The sequence below is a fragment of the Electrophorus electricus genome, chromosome 10 (genome assembly GCF_013358815.1).
Source record: "Electrophorus electricus isolate fEleEle1 chromosome 10, fEleEle1.pri, whole genome shotgun sequence".
Taxonomy (NCBI): domain Eukaryota; kingdom Metazoa; phylum Chordata; class Actinopteri; order Gymnotiformes; family Gymnotidae; genus Electrophorus; species Electrophorus electricus.
This window is the reverse complement of record NC_049544.1, coordinates 7,253,665-7,274,656: the sequence shown is the minus strand read 5'-3', so window position 1 is coordinate 7,274,656 and position 20,992 is coordinate 7,253,665. Positions and strand designations below refer to the sequence as shown.

Below are 20,992 nucleotides of genomic sequence, written 5' to 3'. Positions count from 1 at the left end.
AATTGAGGGTTAAGGGCCTTGCTCAGGGGCCCAACGGTAGCAGCTTGGTAGTGGTTGAACCAGCAACTTCTCAATTACAAGTCAAGTACCTTAACCACTAAGCTACCACTACCTTGTGCCCCGGGCAGAGGCCTTAAAAACAGTAATGTATCCAAATTTGGCATTGTCCTATCCCATTGTTTTTTATTGTATTTTGTATACTTTAAATTATACTACAGTAGTTAGCAAATATTTAAAATTGTGAAATTTACCAACTGAAAAATCAAATATTACAAAATTTTAAAGGTGAATTTACATCCTTTACATAATAACATGTAGATTTGGTAGGCATCAGAAAGAAAACATCCATGCAAAGGATACAGTTTAAATATCAGCATCACCTACCAAAAAATGGAATGGAAGGGGAAAGAAAGCACAAAAAAAGTCCTTCAGGTGTAATTACTGAAAATCCACTCAAGAAACGTTGTTCATGTAATTCAGACTGTATTAAAGTACTCATCCTGAAGATGTCACATTTGGTAAAACCAAATAATTAAATAGACAAATAAGGGCAGCTGTTACTTTTTCAAAAACTATTAAAATTGAAATTAACTATTTTTCATCATGACCTGTTTCAAGTTGTTTCATTATTACTCCAAGCAGTTGGCCTTGAAAGCCCATCCAGTGAATATAACTGTATGTGTGCGTATGCAATCAAATTCAGTGAATCAAGAAACAACTGCATCGTCTCTTCAGCCTCACAGTCTCAGTGCAGACTCAGCGTGTCTCTCTCTGCGCTTCAGGTTCTATATGAGACTGTCTTACAGTCCATACTCAATCCACACTTTCATGTGTAATCTCCTGCCTTCCTCTCTCCTCACTCTTCCATCTCTCTTAGACCTCTTCCTGCCAATGTGTCTTTCCACACGCCTCCTGGACCGGCATCGGCACTTCCTCCTCTTCTGTGCACTGGCTCGACACGGTTGAACTATTCTTGCGAGCCCAAAAGCAATCTATGGGGCAACCAGGCAAACCAGGTATTATAGCATTGCTTAATACTGACAGTTATAAATGGATTATCTCATTTAAACTGAAATTGGGTGTCACTGACCAGTTGATGTCGGCATGATCCATCCACATGCAGATGTGTGTCTGCTGATGAGAATGAAACAGGTAAGCAGAATGCACATACACGCACAACACAGACTCAGAGAGATCCACACACTGTCTGTGAGAGGTTGATCGAGAATGAGTGGGAGAAAAGGGAGAAAAAGAGAACGAATAAGTCAAAATTGCATACTTCTAGTTCTGTGTGTATGTATGTGTATGTGTATATGTGTGTGTTTAAGGGTACGTTTATCTGAAGTGGACATAAACTGTGGAAAGTAGTAAGATGTAATGCAATGAAAAACTAAGATGTAATGTAACCTACATTTTGATGGTTTTAATTTTGCACGTGTTTAGGTGTCACTGTGAGTAAGAATATTTTGTGTGCACATGTGTATTCACTTTTGTGGATGCTTACCTCTGGTGGGTGATGGTATTTGTTGCTGTGTAGTTTTGGTAGTAGTGCTTGGTGTTGCTAGCGTGGTCAAGATTTTCTTGCACTCCATACCGTCAAGTTCATATCCACTCTCACAGCCACATTTTGCATCACCTTTTTTAGTGCAATTCTCCTTATATACCATATCTACAACCACAAAAGGGAATTTAATGGAATATTAAAAATAAAAAATGGGCATCCCCCATCTGGAGACATCTTGAGAGGGTATCATGGTCAAAACATCTTAAGATGTGTGTCTATTGACATGCGTTAAAGGCATGCTTTCATGTCTTCATGTCATGTAGTTTAAAAAATCAGTGGCTACATCTTTAAATCGCAAAAATTTAAAAGTCAAAAAGTGATAATCTATACAAGATGTTATCTTTAAATCAAACACAGTGCATTAAATATAATTTAATTTATAATTTATATAACTCATAACATGTCTAGCCTATTATGTAGATGACTGCATCTGTTTTTGTTTTGTGATTTGTGGCACTGTGTTTACTTAATAACCATATGTGATAGAAAAATTCTAAAAACAGATTTGAAATCAGAGATAAAAATACTTTAGAGTCTACCTAATATGGTTGGGAACAAAAAATTAGAATTTTCTTGCCAAATGCAATTTATGTTCTTAGGGTTTACATGTGTGATGCTACAGTGGTAAATGAGCTACTGTAAGGCTAATTTCTTTGCTGTGTCTTAAACTAAATGCCTGTGTAGTTGCCAACTGCTTTTGTCCTCTTTGGTCTGCTTTGTGCTCTCATCCTTGAGTATCCAAGGGAATGGAGGTGTACACAAGGCTATGTAAAAGATTTGCATGGGCCCTGACAAGGTCTTCTCAAATCAGCATTTCTGAGGACAAAACACCTACAGGCTTAGACTCTGAATCCCACATAATGTACAAACAAAATAACAAATTTAGATTGATATGTTTTTGAACAATCCATGACTTGATTGTTTATAATTGCTAACTGATCACAATGTTTCTCTTTGGTTAAAATGAAAACTATGACATTCAGCATTTTAGCACTGTTTGTAGCCACTGGGTAGTTCAGATTATACATTATTAGATGTTTTTATTAGGATTTTTTAATAATTCAACATCAAGTCTCCATTTCTTCTTAAAATTCTTGTGAAGTAAAACTTAGCCCTCCTTACAGTAAACAATCTTGTGTGTCTATCAGGATAACAAAGGCAACGATGTCTTGATGTAACAAGTGTAGTCTCAAATAGCATAGGGTGGTACATACAAATACTGTATGTACTTTCATGTTAATCTTAATTTGAGTGATAAGATACAATATACTTAAACAATGACCTCATTTAAGCTTATGTGTTAAATAAATCAAACAGTATAACTGAATACTGGACAACTAATGTAATTATAATGGCTGTATTTTCTGCACATTGGCTAATAGTGCTCTCATATGAAGCCAGCATAGTTATAGTGCACATTTGCTCACAATAAAAAAGCAACTCATTCTAATGTAGTGTGGACATAATTTTTCTTGGCTGGGCTGTTAGGCATGGTGGCTATCCTAGACATATGTACATCTGCCCTTAATGTCTGCATGAGGTGATCTGATGCAACCATCCACTCTGTGGCGTATCTTGTTGACATGTCTGATGGACATCAGTGGCCAAATTAGCAGTGATCCACCATCATGACAACTGCATTGTCTTTCACACCAGATGTCGGATTGCCACTTTTGTCTGGTCTGTAGCTTGGGAAAATAGTTGTGGATCAAACTGGATCAGAACTGATTTGATAGGTCCTGTAATTGCCTCCAGCTTCTGTGACTCAACAACTTGGTTACGGGGTACACCATTTGTAGTACCCCATGAGCAGGCTGTTCAGCATCATTGTATCAAAGTCTGCAATAAGATGAGTCATAACCCAAAGGCTGTGAATTCAGGAAAGCCTCCACATTGAGGAGAACTGATAGAAGGATCTTATCAGGTACTGGTTGTGCACTCACAGTGGTGTAGAGTGCAGATTTAAGCATACATCTCTCTCTCCCATAGTCCACTAAAGTGTGGGGCAGCTAGAGAGTTGAGGTGAAACATGAGTGTATGGTGGGCAAGCTGCTGCTGCAGGTCAACTGCAAGGGCCACAAAGGCTTCTCTCCACTGGGTGACAGGGTGGGGGCATCTGAAGACTGTTCAGTTCCATGGAGAACAGTCACAGTATGTCCACTTCGATAATTTCTGGTCCTTTAATTCTGCTTGTCCTTAGCTTCTCTCACTGATGTCTGCCTGTTATCAGTGAGACAGTCTGATATCTGGTCCAAACTTGACAGAATATGTGATGGCAGAACTCAAATCTATGTTCTGGAAGGACTGTGTTCAGCAGCCAAGTGCCATGTGACCTAAATTTCAACTCAGTATCTCCTTCAGGTCTCAAGGTCTTTTGTAAGTTGATGTGGCAGTTCAAAATTTTAATGGAAGGCTGCTAAATGCATATGGGGTTGATGAACTTTATATAAGCATCTGCTATCAATTTGGCCTCAAATCTTCCACTAATATTTTAGCCCTTGCATGAAAAACCATACATGTCCATTTACTGTTTTTCCACATTCTTCAAAATAAAAACAATAATATAAAACATAATTGCAAGTTTTATTTTTAAATGCCCACATGAAGGAAGTAAGATAAGTCCAAATTGTAACGGAGCTGCCCGAGTACCAAAGGGCGTGGAGCAGGACTCACAGACTCTCTCGACTTGGACGAACATTTATTACACAAAACGTTACGGTACTCACATATAACATGAACATGAACATGAACACATCATCACTCTACACCAACAATGACCAATAACACAGCATACAATGACAAGAGTTTAAATACACAAAGACTAACACATTACAGGTGTGTGCAGGTGTGGTTACGAACAAAAAAAATCCTCCCACTGCACGAGGCGGGCCAAACCACGTGACTCTCTGAGGCGAGCGTTACGTGACACAAATAAAGCATATTTAGAATTTTAATGTAATTTTGATAGAAAAGTTACAAAATCAAAAACTAAAATACTGATTACACAAAAAGGAGAAATTGCTGATATATGGCTTTTTATTGCAAGGGCTAAAAAATCAGTGTCATTGGAATGATACAATCTCAAGAGCTATTATTGTGATGGGCAAAATTGGCATGTTTAAGGTTATGTTAAACTTATTTTGACATTAAAGACATTAAAGTTCACAGATTGAAAGAGCTAAAAAATACCTATCACCACTTTAAAAGCTACTGGGGAACAAGTTTGCTACACAGTTTTGGTGGGGGCTGGCACCTGGTGTGTAGGAGGCTATGTAAATGTCCTGTTCCATGAAGGCATAGCATTTACATAGTATAATAATAGCTGCTGAGGATCAGTTGTGCTGAATGAGTGTGACTGAGGAATAGAAGCATAAATTGATTATGCCATTTCAGTGGTGGAGGAGGGCTAAAGAGGAAAGTTACTAGAAAATTTGTAACCATGTGGTTGGCTAGTAGTAGCTCAGACCTTAGACCTTACATTCCCCTTTTGAGCTCTTCTTCATGCTCAGATGGAGGATCAGGACATTTCTATGGCTGATTTTCTATTTCGTGCTGTTAAGTCCACTGGCATAGTATAAAAGGGGTCTGGGAGTAGATTTAACTGCAGTAGGTGAGGAAGTGGAATGAATAGAGACTGGGCTATTGCATGTACTAATACCTGCTTTCAGGTTTTATGCTACATCAATTAGCTCTTAGAGTGAAGTGCTTTGAGTTGCATTACATGGAAGGCCTGTTTGGACCAAAGAAAATTGAAACTCTCAATTGGAATCAGTCTGATTTCCTCATGTAAATCAGGACCTGGGAGTTGACTCTTTCGACAGGAAAAGGGTTATTCAAGGAAAACATCACTGCTTTCTCTTATCCTGCAGCATCCCACGACATTAGGGTAAACAAGTGTTGGGATGGATGCTGCCTCACATATATTAGGGCATTCTGCCTCAGCCTCAGTTGTGGGTAGGGCCTTTCCTGTACATTCCTTGCTGTAAAACCCTCATAGTCCACTTCATAATCTTTAACTTATCATCTTTAATACATCTTTAAGTGTTTTCTAAAATAGCATGGGAATGTACATACAAATACAAGGCATTTCAGTGGTAAGATACAACATAGGTAAACAACGAGCTTGGTTCAGCTTATGTATAACATAAATCAAACAGAATAACAATAGTGGACTGCTATTGCAATTAAAATGGATGTCATTTCTGTACATTGGCTAATAATGCCCTTGATGGACTTTACAAAGGCATTACTAAAGTTATATGTTCCTTGTACAAGCAGCATAGCATTTTTTTATTTCTTAGATCATTGCCATCTCAATGGCTCACAGTATGATTAGAGTGCATTTAAATTCAACTACTTAACAGAATACACAAAGACTAGCCATTTTTCATGAACTGTGTGCCCTTTTTATGCTGACTAGAACCTCAGTTCAAAGTTTCTGGTGCCCATGCCAAGTTACTGACCTAAACTCTCTATTGTCTTTTGCCAGATACCTTGATCTCTTTATGCTGTGGGTTGTTGTTGTTGTTTTTTTGTTTTTGTTTTTTGGATGCACTTGTTATATGGTTAATAAGTATAATGACTACACACATGTATCTTGCCTCTCGGTCTGGATTGTTACAAAGCTAAATTGGTTTTCCATCTGGTTGGACAATTGTTCTGAACAAAACATTAATAATTTTCAACATAAAATATACAATAATTAATAGCACTCACACACGTAAGTGAACTCTGATACGTTTCCGTTTATTTGTGGCTCTCTGTTAATCAGTCAGTCATTAGGCTCAGCTTGCCAGAGGATCTTGACAAGACATGCAATGAAAATGTTCCTGTCAGTTTCCTGTGTAGTGCTAAACTGTAATTCACTATTCTTTTGAAATGTGTACTAGTTTAATGAGCTCTTTCATGTTAATCTTTGTCTATGTAACAGTTGATCATAACACTGAATAGACTCAAAAAGGCATTGCAGGCAAATTATTATATTTATCTTAATTACTGTTTACAGTGGGAGCAAATTCTTATATTTTGATATACAAGACAAGTGAAGCAGAACTATCTGAAGCATCTACACTCAAGGTTACATTGAATGCCTGTCAAGTTTTAAAAAACTGCCCGCTTTGATTTTTGAGCAAACTATCCCTACATGGTGGCAGTTAGCATCGTTAATTTCCATACATTGTGAATGGAACCTTTCCCTCTGCTCAGTCTTTTTGTAAGACTATACTCTTCATTCCTTGTTATCTTTATGAGTCATTGTTTTCAGTGTGCGCCTGAGACCCCCATTACTATTGAAAACCCACCAAGGTCTGTGGTATAGGTGATCCCCCCACCATATTTCAGTGTCATTTCTTGATTAACATTTAACCTTTATGACTTCTCATATGCTTAGGTTGACTGATATGAGTAGCAAAATGTCAAAAACACACATGTAAAAGACTTACGTTTCTCAGGGCACTGAGTGCAGCTCTTGCATCGCAATTCATTATTGTAGAAGTCAATATAGGATTCATCTGGACATTGTTTACACATTGTCGTAGAACCTTCATTACATCTATCCGTCATATATTGTCCTAGACACAGACACACACAGGTAATGTAAATATGCTGGATGATTGTAATGGTGATGTCAGAATCTCACTGTGGTGTGAGACATTAGTAATGATGTGTCCATAACAGTATTAGTAATAGTTTGTGACTCATCTGTAAGCAGTTACAGTTATGGTACCAAGTCATAATTTTCAAGAATGACATTTTTTTATTTTGGTGAGTCAAATTTAGTTAATAAGAGATTACCGATATCTTGATCTAAAGTTGTCCTGAAGATTTGTTCTGAAGAGGTGTTCTATTATTTTTTATTCAGTTATTTACTTATTTTTAATTTTTATTTATTTAAAGTCCATATGTTAACTTTAGAAATGCATCATTCATATGCAGGAATGTGTTGCTTTCAGATGTAAAAACACACTGACTATAGAGAATACATTTGCTTTTCCTTTGTAACAGCTTGTTTTCGTTTGTTTATGTCATATTCCACTTTTCTTACCTCTGTTTTCCCAGGTATAAGAATAGAGTAATTACTGTGTTTATTTTTGTATCTGTAATGAAATTCTAATCCTAATCCTAATCTTACATGTATGATGATAGTCATATGATAGTCATATGAGAAAATAAACTTTGGTTTACCGGGTTTGCACTTGTCACAGCACTTGATGGACTTCTCCTTAGGCCATTTGTACTGTCTGTCCTGATCACACTCCAGTGACTGAACAAAGGAGAGGAGGTGTGTCGACAGAAGGAGACCATACCACAAGAACACCATCTGTTGGAACAGATATGAATGTTTGTCCAAATGGCCTTTCCTTCAAAACAAATGTAACACTACACTTCAGCAGCATGATGCACTAGTTTGCAACAGTTATTTTGCCATACCATAACTTACAGAAAAATGGTTGGAAACCCTATATTGAAGAATGGAAGAATGCTGTCAAAGCCTCAGAACTATACATTTGAGTGTATGAATTGGTTTAGGCATTAATGAATGATTGCCACATTTGATGTTCCCTTGGAATAGCAAACTGGTACAAAAATTGTATAATTGTACAAGGATCCCAGAAATTAAACTTTTTTTTTTTTTTTTAAGCCCAGTTGCAGATCATCAGCCCTCCATTTTTGATAACATTAACACCCATCTATTTTCATAAACAAGTGATTAAAAAAAATTGAAGACTGCATTTGTATAACAGGATTACATAACACTGACATAAAGAATTGTGTGGGAAAGGGCTACCATGAATTTAGCATATCAAGTTCAGTCACTGACCCACATGCACAGAAAAAGATATGCTGAAGCCAAAGTTTATGCTGATAGAATAGACATTATTGATTAGAATGGCAGAAACACTTCCTAATTTACTTACCAACCTGAACTAACTAACTGAACCTACTAACCTGAAAATACATTTAGCTCACATTGGTAATACAGTTCTTACAGCATATTGTATGTCCACAGTTACAACCTATCTAACAACTACAGTAAGTCCAATATTGCAACCCCCCAGTCCAGAGTCTTACCATGAGAGAGAAAAAGAGATGTTAGTGAGTCGGACCCCTAGAAGCTTCTGAGTGAATGTTCAAGAAAGTGTCCGTAAATCAGAAAATGTCAAGATGACTCATATAAAAACCCGAACAGCACTAGAAGCTAAGACCACCAAGCTCTGTCAACAGCCTTCAGCCTTCCTCCTCCTTCAGTCTTTCCATTAGCATTTTTGAAGCTTTTAACTTTTATTCCAAAACAATCTCCCCCTTTGCTTTGACTTGCGGGCTCTCTCTCAACTATTTCTGTTTTATATATATATATATATATATATATATATATATATATATGTCTCTCTTAGAAAAGTCTATATAATAGAGGCTTCTTGTAATGAGTAAGAAAAATGATCTCATGCTAGCATTTCAAAGAGCCCACTCATTTCAAGTGTGACTAGCCATCAACTGTAAATTACAGGTCTATTGAGGTTACCTGTGCATGCAACAGTGTCCTCCTAGACATCTGCTCTTTCTACAAAGCATAGTAAACTTTATCAGACACATTTGCTTATAGTTCACAGAACATGGACCACAGAAAAGACCCCTCATGTATGTTTACATTTACCAGACACTCTTATCCAACACAACTTACAATTATGACTGACTACCAATTGAGGGTTAGGGGTCTTGCTTAGAGGCCCAACAGTGGCAACTTGGTAGTGGTGGGGCTTGAACCAGTAACCTTCCGATTACTAGTTCAGTACCTTAACCACTGAGCTGTGAAATGTAAAGTGTTGTCAGATTCACGATATACTTGAATGGCTTCCAGATCACTTATGTATTTTCAAATGTGTTATGAGCTGCAACACCCAGCTTTAAGTATATTTTAAATATGCACCGAGATAATTGCAAGAGACACACCTACTCCATTGTTGTACCTAACAGACTGCCGTACATTCTTTACTGGCTTTTCTGTGTCACCTGGTTTCAGGTATAGGTGTGTTTAGATTTATATTTTAAGCTTTTTATATTTATATTTATGTATGTAGGGTTTTGAATTAGAGGTCCTCCTTTACAAAGCCAATTCTGAAACCACACCCCAGCCATGGCAGTGGGCCATTTATAATAAAGTTCTGTTGTTCTTCTCTGTGCAGTTGTCTTTTATTTCTATGTCTGGGTACACCAGCTTGCAGAGTCAGAAGTGACACTTCTAAGTCCATAAAAAAGGACTGGTTGTCTATAGGTACAGGTGTGGAGAAGGTGTACATAAACTGGCAACTTAGAGTTTGTAGTTTGTATATTTTAAGTATATAACCTCTACAATGAGTAAAAAAAAGTAATTGGTTCTCTGTGCCTTGCTTGCATTAACGATTACCAGGTTGACATTTTTTTCTTTCACCTATTTTGTTATTTGGTTTTAATTGTCATAAAAGTTGTAGTTTAAACTTTATAATTTTGCTATTACAGGCTATATGTACACTTAAGAATAAAAGAATTAGGAACAAAAAATTAGTACCTTGGTATAATGGTCACATTTGCAATTTAAAAAGGAACACTTGAAAGATAAATGACGCCCCACCAAACTTATCGCCTTTCAGATCACATGGAAAGAGAGTCTTCTCAAGTATAGAAAGACACTTCTTACTGCTCTAACAACCTATCTCTCAACCTTAATACAAAATAACAAAAATAATCCAAAATTCCTATTTACAAGATAGACTTGAAAATTGTTGAGATTAGGGGAACAGCCCTTCCTTGGTTTAAATCTTATTTAGCTTATTGTTATGAGTTTTCAACATAAATGGAGACATTTCAGCATACAACAAGGTTAACTATGGTGTCCCAGAAGGATCTGTTCTAAGGCCCCTGCTTTACTCTTTATATATGCTATCTCTAGGTGATATTATACATAAACACTATGCTAGTTTACACTGCTATGCTAATGATACTTAGTTATATGTCTCAACCAAACCAGAGAACAAATATCATCTTAGTATTATATAGGAATGTGTAAAGGACACTGGATGACACTGGATGTTTCTTTCACTTAATCCTGACAAAATAGAAGTGCTTCTGTTTAGTGCACAGACAGCCAAGATTACGTAATAAACATTGATGGTCTTTAACAGGTAAAGATCTTGGAGTAATTATGGACACCAGTTTCTCATTCAAAGTTCATGTAAATAGTATTTCTAGAGCTGCTGTTCTCCACCTCAGGACCATTACAAAGATTAGGAACATATTATCTTCACAGAAAAGCTTGTCCATGTATATAGCATTTCAAGACTGGACTACTGTAATACCTTACTATTTGGCTGTACTACTAAGTGCCTATGAAAGCTCCCGCTAGTTCAAAATGCAGCAGCCAGAGTTCTTACTAGAACTAGAGAGTTTGATCATATTATTCCTATCTTAGCTCAATTGCACTGGCTACCAGTAAAATTTCTTATTGATTATAAAATACTTCTAATGACCTATAAAGTATTGAACGGTCTTGACCCACAGTACCTTAGTGAACTACTAGTGCATAATGACCTGCCATGTCTGCTTAGATCAATAGGTGCAGTCTTTTTTCTAGTACCAAGAATAAGAAAATCTACTGCAGCGGGCAAAGCCTTTTTTTTATAAACCTCCCTCAATATGGAATAACCTTCCTATAAATGTTGCAGAAAGATACAGTCTCAATATTTAAGGCTAGGTTGAATAGTAAGGCATTTAATTAAATACTTCCCATCTTAGGTAAAGGGTTGTCATTCAAGTTTGTTGACTGAGAGATGATGTTCCAGAGAGCACTCATATCTGTGTTTCCTTCTGGCTTAATCCTTTTAGCTGTGCTGCCATAGCTAGATGTGCCAGAGTCCATCTTTGCACATTATAGTTCCCTAATTTACATACCTTTGTACTTGGCTTCATACTCTTCTCTCTCTCTCTCTTTCTGCTGAAGTACACATAGTCCCGATGTCTTGTTGTTACTGAGCTTCAACTCATCTCATCTGCTATGGCTCCTCCCAGTACCCCCTGATGCTCCCCTTCTGTCCGCCTGCTGTAGACCACCACACCACCACCCCAACCAACTACTTCTCCTCTCCATGAGAACATCTGTCAAGGGCAAGATGGGTGTCAGACACACACTATCAAACCCAGACTAGGACTTAAAACCAGAAGAGACCATCGCTATTTTTTTATTTTTATTTGTATTATTATTCTTTTCTCTTACTACTACTGTGTCTGTTATTGGCCAGAGGAGGATTCCCCCCACCCTTCGAGTCTTGGTTCCTCTCAAGGATTCCTTCTCATGCCCTAGGGAATTTTTCTTGCTACTGTCACCCTTGGCTTGCTAACTGGGGGCTTGGACTCTGATATATGTAAAGCTGCTTTGTGACAACAGCTGTTGTAAAACATGCTATATTAATAAATTTGACTTTGAATTTGACTTTTGACTTTGATTTCAGGTCTGGAACAAATTGACAGAGGCATCCAGGCCATTGGTACCTGATTTTCATTAAATTGAATGCCCTCCAATGAGATGTTCTATACATGATTTATTTATATTATTTGATCTTATTTGTTTTTTTTTAAATATAATATTATGTTCACTACATATAAAAACTAACATTACAGAGCTGTTAATTTCACAACATGTCTGTTAGCTTGTTTGACTTCAAAGCTTTTTCATCTTTAATCATCTTACTTCTTTTTTTTCTCCCCACAACATGGGGGGAAAACAGAATGAAATTCACTCATGGACAGGAAACAGAACATCCAGTAAAGAGTGAGTGACCTAGAGCTGAGTCAAGGTTAGATGAATACAAGATCTGTAGTGTTCAAACTGTGCCCCACTACAGACGTCTCTAACTATACATCAGCTATTCTTTCTGGCTTTCTAGATGTTATAGCCCAGTGTCATATCAACACATAGACATTTAAGGCTACAGGGGAAGTAGAAAAAATGAAGAAGTGTGCAAGGTGTCAGGATGTGGCCTCTGGGTTCAGGAAGTTATTTGGTCATATATCTGCGCTCACAAGAACTCCCACATGTGCAGCAATACTCTCCGCTTATTAGTGAATTATATATATTATTGAAACTGGTCTTTTTTTCTTATGAATCCTGAAGCCAGAATACAGCTTTTGTCATATAAACCTACAACTAAGCCTACAATGTCCTCTAATGTGACCTACAAAACCAACATTGCTCAACCAAATACCATAATTAGATTACCATAATCAGTCTAATTGTAGGTTGTGTGACTAATATGTGTCTAATATGTGTCTACAAAATGCAAACGGCTTTTGTTTTATTTACTGATTAATGCTTCAGTTTCATTTTTAAGAGACAGGCCAAGCTATGCAGATAATAATAGTAGCCTAATAGTAACTGTATTCTAATAGGTAATACGGTACTTTTAATGCAAGTATCTATTAAAACCCTTCTATAGTCTTGACTTAACTTCTGCACAAAACTCTAGATGGTAGCCTCTGATTCCACTGTCCAAATATCAAATTTCAGTCTTACTTGAACATTAGCAGGGCTCTGTCAGTGATGCCTGTTGTCATTTGTTTTAGAATAACCACAAACCTTATATATAAAAAAAGAAATTCCCCACTCATCCTCCCCCATGTGCTCTTTTTCCTTCATGCTTGGGTCCTCTACCAGAGTCCTGGGAGCTTGAGGGTCTTGCATTATCTTAGCTGTTCCCAGCACTGCACTCTCCTGGACGAAGATCTCGGATGTTGTTCCTGGGATCTGCTGGAGCATCTCTTTGGTAAAGCACTTGATGGTTTTTGATGAAGGCTCTTAGAGTCATGCTGATGTTATACAGCCTCAAACTTTGCAGGATCCATGTGTGGGGCTTGCTTGTAGGCAGTGCACAGGTTAGTCTGTCTGGTTTTACAGTTTTGAGTGATTGTTTTATCAGCCAGTAGTTGGTGCTTGTCTCCTCTGGTGTTCTTGTCTTTCTGAGCCCCGCTCATGTATTGAACCATGTTCCCACTCATCTTAGCTACCACGATGCCTGACAGGATCTTCCACATTGTACAGAGGCAGGTTATAAGCCAGTAGGTGGATCGTCAGAATGGATTAGATCTGATAGCAATTGATTCTGTAGTAGCATTTTAACAGTCCTCTATTGTTTTATTTGATCCACTTTTATCAACCCACTTTTCATCAGATTGCCCTGTTCCCCTAGCTTCTGGCACAGACATTCAACACATCCAACCTACTTGTTGTATACTTTTAAATCGCACAGATCCCCCTACCAGACGTGGCAGCAGTCTACTACGCTGCGTCTACAGAATGGTCCCGGACTTCCAGAAGAGTACTTTCGTTTTATCGTTAACTTTCTCCCTCTATCTGCCTCTGGTTGTCTATGCTTTTGTTATTAAACCACGCTCGCCCTGACACTCGCGCCTCCCTTCTTGTCAACGTTCATACACGCTCGTTGTTGCTTTTTACAAAGTCACGACAAATTGTAGTGTATGATTAGTCAGGTGTCTACTGAATCTTTCGTCCGGTTACATTTACAGTTCTATTTATTTAGTTAGTGTGGGCTTTATGCAATTTTTGTATTATATATCTAGGCTTTGTCACTTGCATCCATTAACTGAAATGCAAGCTCTGCCGCCCAGTAACAGTATATCCGTAGTCATGCTGGCCTTATCTATACTGTAAGACAAAAGCAAAATACCAGACATTAACAAGGAATATGAGATATGATGGAATTAGATGTAAAGTGTTTTAGAATTTATGCCACATTGAATATTGTCACTGACTTGATGCAGAAAATTTTAACAAAAATAAAATGAATGATAGTTAAGTATTAATATGTCTGGTTTTGACATTTACTTTTGACAATAGAATTCACATAAAAATTGATACCATTTATTTTGTTATTTGAGTAAAAGGGAAAAAAAACATTTTAAAGAAAAAATAATGCTCTCTATAAAAGAAGGTCATTGGATATGGCACAAACTTTGGACACATTTGGCATTTAGCCCCTTTATCCAGAGTATTAAAATAATGTGGCATTTATTTGTGGCCCACATACCACATAGAATAACACAAGTACACCGGCTGTTTTAACCATTTCAATTTTAAAAAAAAAGAAAAAAAAGAAAGAAAACTGCTTTTTCTTACTGAGCACGGAAGCATTAATGCTTGCCATTGTTTTAAACTTTGTCTACTTGTCACTGTAGAAGTACATTATAAGACCTATCGGTATTTGTATCTAACTATTGGTAACTATGTTTGGTGGTGTTTGGTACTGTGATCGAAATGAAACTAACACTAAAGCAAACTGAACAAATGAGCCTATATGTTTATATCCGCCCACTGGAGGTTTTCGAATTCCTTACACAAGCGGAGCTTGATTTCTCGAGGTGGAGCGTTTGTGACGCGTGACATTTCTCGTTAAAGACTCCATTTCCGCAGTGTTAAGAAAGAAAACGGGCTAAAATTTGTTGGTTGTTTTAAAACGTTTGTCGCCGTTAAAATCCCGAATACGTTTACAGTGGATTCCACTGGACACAGGTAAAATACTTTTTTTTTCTGTTACACAACCCCAACAACGGAAACTAGATCAATATCACGAGCTCTTGCTGGTGGGCGGTGGAAAAATCTATGACATTTAATATTATTGTTCGTGGTTAATTAACGTCAGGTTAACACAAAATAATGTTCGCATGTTTGTATATATATGGGTATATGGGCCAAGTTTGATCAATTTAATGCAGCAGTGCCCTTATTCGATATGCTTGTGGAATGCAAGTTGCCTTGGGCGGCCCTATGAAAGAGTTATTCAGAGTTAAATCAGTGCTAATCAAATAATTTTATTTAATTGTGTAAATAAGTAGCGTGCTCGTCTTGGGTTAAATCAGAAAGCATATAAATAGTCAATCTTGCGCGTATAGGCATTTATGAGAAGTTACATTTTATAAATGTCGTCTTGTACTTTCTCTTTCGACTGGTTAGCGTTTGTGGGCAGTCAGTGATGGAGTGAGAACCAAGGCGTGCTTAGTTTGCATGCTAGGATGGACGCGAGTCCCAGTAAACGGAAAAGGAAAAAGAAATGCTTGCCATGTCTTTTTCTTCTGCTGGTAAGAAGTGACTTAACTCGACAAGCTACTGATATTAACTTATTATCTGTGCCAGTTCCACTGAAGCATTGTAACTACTGAAGTGTGTCAATTTATAGGATTTAATTTTTAGGTTATGGTTCAATTATGGTGAAACATAATTTAGCAAGACGTTTTTTGGTAAGACGTTTATAACATTTATGAGTGGCACAGTAAGATTTGATAAGTCATTTATGAATGGAATAACTCCCCTTCTGATGTTTGCATTTATGGCATTTAGCAGTTGGTCTTATCCAGAGCCACTTGTCTTCTACTCAAAGAATGCATCCTAGTCAGTACAATAGGTTAGAGTCCACATTACCATTGAACAAGGACACTGCCAAATACAGTCAGATACAGAAAAAGGATTACAAAATGAGCCTAAGTGCAGTATCAAATATTTGAAATTTTAATGATCACATTGTCTTTTTCCTCAGATTCTTCTATGGCAAGCAGATGCTATATCAGACAAGACCTTGGAGGGACAGTATAACAGCAGCCAATCAGTTTCCTGCTCAGAAAATGAGTATGAAAATGACAATGGTGTCTGCTGTGACAAGTGTCCACCAGGTATGGGACATATCAGCAAGACTAGTTTGTGCATTTTTGTCATTGTTATAGAGGAAATTAGTAGTGGCTGTAATGTATTCTGGGTGAGGAGAGCACAACTCCAGTCAAAGCCACTGCAAACTCCAGGAGTGAGTAAGCGTGCAGAAGGCTTGTGATGAAGAAGAATGCAGGAAAAATTTCTTTAGTGATTTAAAACTCTGGCTGCCATATTTGTACCTCACCCTCTTTTTCTCTTTCAGGGTTTAAACTAAAGAAGAAATGCACAGGAAAGGGTCTGAGGTCTCAGTGCGAGAAATGCAGTAGTGGAACTTACCAAGAGAATACAAACTACTTTGAAAATTGCTTTAGATGCGATAAATGCTTAAAAAAAAGTAATGTCATATATGATGTGCACTTTTTCTTACAGCACTGCACTCTCTGAATTTGTTTGTGACCCTTTAAAGCAATGAAAATATAATTATCATGTTATTCCATTATTCCCCTCTTTTTAATTTGGCCATGCATCTCTTTTCACAGATGCAGTTGAAATCACACCTTGTACACACTTCAAAAATAGGGAATGTGGCTGTAAGAAGGGATACTACAAAAAAGAGATCAGTTCCTCTTCATGGTACTGTGCTTCCTGCAAAAAATGTGGAGATGGAGAGAGGCAGCACCCAGAGTGTAAGGCTGTGTTTTTTTCTCCCTTTTTCAATTTTTCTTTCCTTTCTGTCATCTTCCTGTCTGTGCTTCTCTTTCTCTTTCTCTACAATAGAGGTGCTGAGTGATTCAGCAGCACACATTAAGACACAAGCCTAAAGGCCAGACACACTCTCAGGAGCCTTCCTGGGTGTGTTTATAAAGTGATGCCATGTAAAGTGGTGACTGTTTTGTTGTTTTAATCAGTTAGAATGATGGTACTGTGTTTTGTCAGGTGCCGGGAAGAAGGACACTGTATGCATATGCAAAGATCTCTACTACCGTGTGGACAACAAGACCTGTGCACCCTGCACCAAGTGAGTAACACTGAGTCATCAGTTTTTATTTGTGTCATAATGTGGTAAGAGGATCAAACACGTGAGCAAGCCTGTTGAAGGCTGCAGGACCCTCTGAGTATTACAACTATATTCATTCTTATTAAACTGGAACCAAACTACTTGCAAGAGATGTTAAGAAATTGTTCATTGTAATTATGCAATAATAGAACCAGTAAAAGCAAGTAAGCCTTTTTACTATGTAAATATAGTAAATACAACATTACAGAATAAAAGGAGAGTGTGAGATATTCTACACTCTGTACGCCACTGTGGTATGATGACCGTCCACGTTTATTAGATGCCTACCTCATAATTACACTCAAATGCCACTTCACTACATTTCATAGGTGCATAATTGTAGATTGTAGCTTATCTGATGCTATGCATAATTTGTCTTTACCCTACTACCTGCCTAGGTATTATTTGGGTAAAAGAATATTTTCAACACAGCAGTGGCACTGATAGTAGTGGATATTATATCAGTGAGTTTTAGGCACAACACTGTTGCTAGGCAAAAATGGCCTAAAGACTTTAACTGCACACCCATATTAAATGACGATATTCCTAGTAAATGTTTGAGTAACACTTATAATTACACTTCCTCTGCTAAAGTAAAATTAGTCCATTAGTTACTGTAATATACATTGTTAAATAGCACATGACTATTCTGTGTTTACATAATGGAAAAGTGAATAAATGCATACAGAGTAAGTACAACTTGTACATTATTAAACAAGTTATTAATACATTGTTACAGTGTGTTACACTGTATTTAATGGCATATATACACTATAACAGTGTAAAGCGCTATCATTGTTTCTATGAGAAAGTGGCTGAAGTGTATGTGTCTTTTTAGTATGTAGAAAAGCTGAAATAATCATTTTAAAAATTATGTTTAAAATGAGTGGTGGTGCTGAAAAGCCATGTCTTCCTGCAGCTGCAGTCCGGAATTTTGTTCCCAATGTCCAGGTTTCATAATCACCAAGCCGACCCACAAACCAGGTCTGACACTAAACACTTCACTCCCTCTCTATCCTTGCTCAAGCTGTGTGTGTGTGTGTGGGTGTGTGGGGGGTCTTTCTATTTTTTCCTTTAAAAGTGTAAAGTATTAATGGGATAAAGGAACAGAAATTTTGTCAGTTCCTTCACAATGCTATCCATTAAACAAAGCAAATGTCGTTCATCAGTGAAATGCCCTAAAACAATATGTCTCTCACCAACATTGATGAATAATCAATGGAACTTCCCTGAGCAATTCAGTCTGTCCCAAAAGCACCAAATGGCTTCACTGCTGAGTCAATATTTGAGCGGATGATTAAGCTGTATGTGCACTAACATGACTAATTTGTGTCTTCACTCCAAGGCTCACAAAACTGTTAACATGTCTTTTTTTGTCTTGTTGACTTGTTACTTTCATTTTCAGAAGCTACATTAACCGGACCCTACATAATCCTCATCACAATTACAGTTTTGTCGATGACTGTGACTGTGGGATTCATCGGGTATATAGTCCTCAGAAAGTGGATAAAGTTGAGGTGTAGAGGACAATCCTCGACCAGCTGGCCAGAGTCACTTGAACCACAGCAACACGTGGGAGTGCAGGTAGCATGAATGCATTTGATATGTTGTGGCAAAAACTGATTCACAGAATTCTGTGGTGTCTCACTGTGTGTGATGTAGAGTGACACCAAAGTGTGCCGTCTTCTTCTTGCTTACTGCCTACAGAGTCTCAATTTCACAGACTTGCCAATTAAAGTGGATGAAAGCCCTCTGTTCACAAGCCAATGTGCAACAACTAAGAAGGACCTGGTGCTACCAGACTGTATCCCCAGAGAGATTAAATGTATGTGTATGTGTGTTGGTGGGGGTTGCCACTGTGGTTAACAATATTTAGAGGCAACTAAACTTTTCTCTCTTTCCAGCTCATGAGTTCATCTATTTTCTGCTGGATGAAGTCCCCATCAGCCGCTTTAAGGAGTTGGTTAGGCGTCTGAACATCTCTGAGCAAGACATTGAGAGGGCAGAGCGGGACAATCGAGCCTTCATGGACGCTCAGTACCAGATGCTGAAGCTGTGGAGTCACAGCAGACATGGAGGAGGCATTAACATTTTCCCACAGTCCCTCGTACACGAGTGTATCTGCACACTAAAGGACATGAATCTGCATGGCTGCGCAGAGAACATTGAGAACAAGTACTGCACTGAGGCTCAGACACTCACACTGCACATATAAGCACACAAAAACACATGTATGCACCTGAGCACATGTGCACGCTTTCATCCCAGCAAGAACAAATAGAAAAGAGGGCATTAATTGATTTTGCAGACTGTTAATCACTTGCACAGGCTGTTACAGTAACACAGCATCACCACCACCTTAATGAAACTGCATTAAGGTGACATAAATATTTTAATATGTTATTTTACTGTGCTCCAGTGCCCCTTGTCCAGGCACAGGGCCCATTGCATCTTCACCCCTTGCTTTACCATCAAAATTATCCTGTACCAACAAAATTATCAGTTGGTTGTTTTTTTTCTTATACACTATAACAATGTGTTAGTTAACTTGCAGCTACCCTTGTTAAGGAACTCTGATTTTAGTGTTATAAACTTTGTTACATTAGCATTAATGCTGAAATCACTTTTTGCTTTTTTATATTTTAATTAGGCTTTTTGAGATTATCAGATGAATTCTATAGAAAAACTTTAAATTGTCAGTGCTTTTGTGCTATGAGCACCATTTAGCTGATGCTTTTATCCAAAGCAACTCATCATAACAGAGTACAAGTTCAGGGCTTTGCTCAGGGGCCCAACAGTGGGGTGTAAACCTACAATCTTCCCATTACCAGTCAAGTAACTTAACCACTGAGCTACCACTGTCTCATCAATGCTTTACTGTTTGCTCTGGTGATTTGCATTTAAAACTCTAATGATTGAAAACTAATTAAAATTTAATCAGATGTACTGTAAAACAAAACAAATGACATTTCCTTGCTTTTACAGTTTGGTTGATAAACCAAGACATGTTTTAAAGTTCAAACTTTAGTAATAACAAGAAGTGAAATGCAGTTTCTCCAGTTCAGCAGAATATAAACTGTAGATCTGTAGTGAATCATACATTTCTTTAAAATACTTCAAGTAAGGAACTAAGATTTCCTGTTAAACTGAAACTGCAGTCTGACACTAATATTTCATCAGTTCTGTAGTGATTCTGTCATGTGACTGGCCTTTTAGAGCTAGTGTAGACCTGGAGCCTCCCGTGACCTTGGACTCTTCATTAAGGATCACATGTGCAGTAGGCTGATTGGAAAATAATGCTGCATTTATATAAGTAGGTGCTATTTAGCACATTCCCTTTTAAATGTTTATTTTTGTACTCATAAACTTAAATAAAAAATAAATTTTGAACACGTGTTATTATGATGCAGTGTCTTTCTGTGTACAGGTGAGATAAAGTCATAGACTACATGACATTAAGTCTATTAATGAATTAATAATGGCTAATAAGGCCTTATGTAAATTGTTCTATCACTGAGTACTCTTGATTGGGTGTCTTGCATCTGATAACAATGGAACACTTGAGCCACCATTCACCCAGTGTTTCTGAGAGTATCTGAATTGGAGGAGAGTGCTAAACATGCCTACCTGTGTGGGTGTTAGCTCTATGCAAGCATGGTGTCACTTGTTAAGGAGAACTAGTGAC

At 37.6% G+C, this 20,992-nt stretch overlaps 2 protein-coding genes across 5 annotated transcripts; one reads left to right on the top strand and one right to left on the bottom strand.

Moving 5' to 3' along the window:
* Positions 1–90: 90 nt before the first annotated feature.
* cd27 (CD27 molecule) lies at positions 91–11,552 on the bottom strand. 4 transcript variants are annotated; one of them, XM_035530994.1, is made up of 6 exons: positions 11,489–11,552; positions 7,748–7,883; positions 7,006–7,134; positions 1,505–1,669; positions 1,091–1,207; positions 91–992 (listed from the first exon to the last, which is right to left on the bottom strand). In XM_035530994.1, the coding sequence occupies exons 1-6, from the start codon at positions 11,504–11,506 to the stop codon at positions 874–876; spliced, it is 684 nt and encodes a 227-aa protein (XP_035386887.1). In that variant the 5' UTR covers positions 11,507–11,552; the 3' UTR covers positions 91–873. The 4 variants fall into 4 exon arrangements, with proteins under 4 accessions (XP_035386887.1, XP_035386888.1, XP_035386889.1 ...); XM_035530995.1 differs by having other exon boundaries at positions 1,091–1,134; XM_035530996.1 differs by having other exon boundaries at positions 1,091–1,131.
* A 3,393-nt stretch (positions 11,553–14,945) lies between these two features.
* Positions 14,946–20,704, top strand: tnfrsf1a (tumor necrosis factor receptor superfamily, member 1a). The gene is made up of 10 exons (XM_027006743.2): positions 14,946–15,119; positions 15,561–15,685; positions 16,141–16,273; positions 16,513–16,644; positions 16,790–16,936; positions 17,187–17,268; positions 18,227–18,291; positions 18,713–18,891; positions 19,015–19,132; positions 19,212–20,704. Exons 2-10 carry the CDS (start codon positions 15,620–15,622, stop codon positions 19,520–19,522), a joined length of 1,233 nt encoding a protein of 410 aa, XP_026862544.2. The 5' UTR covers positions 14,946–15,119; positions 15,561–15,619; the 3' UTR covers positions 19,523–20,704.
* The last annotated feature ends 288 nt before the right edge of the window (positions 20,705–20,992 follow it).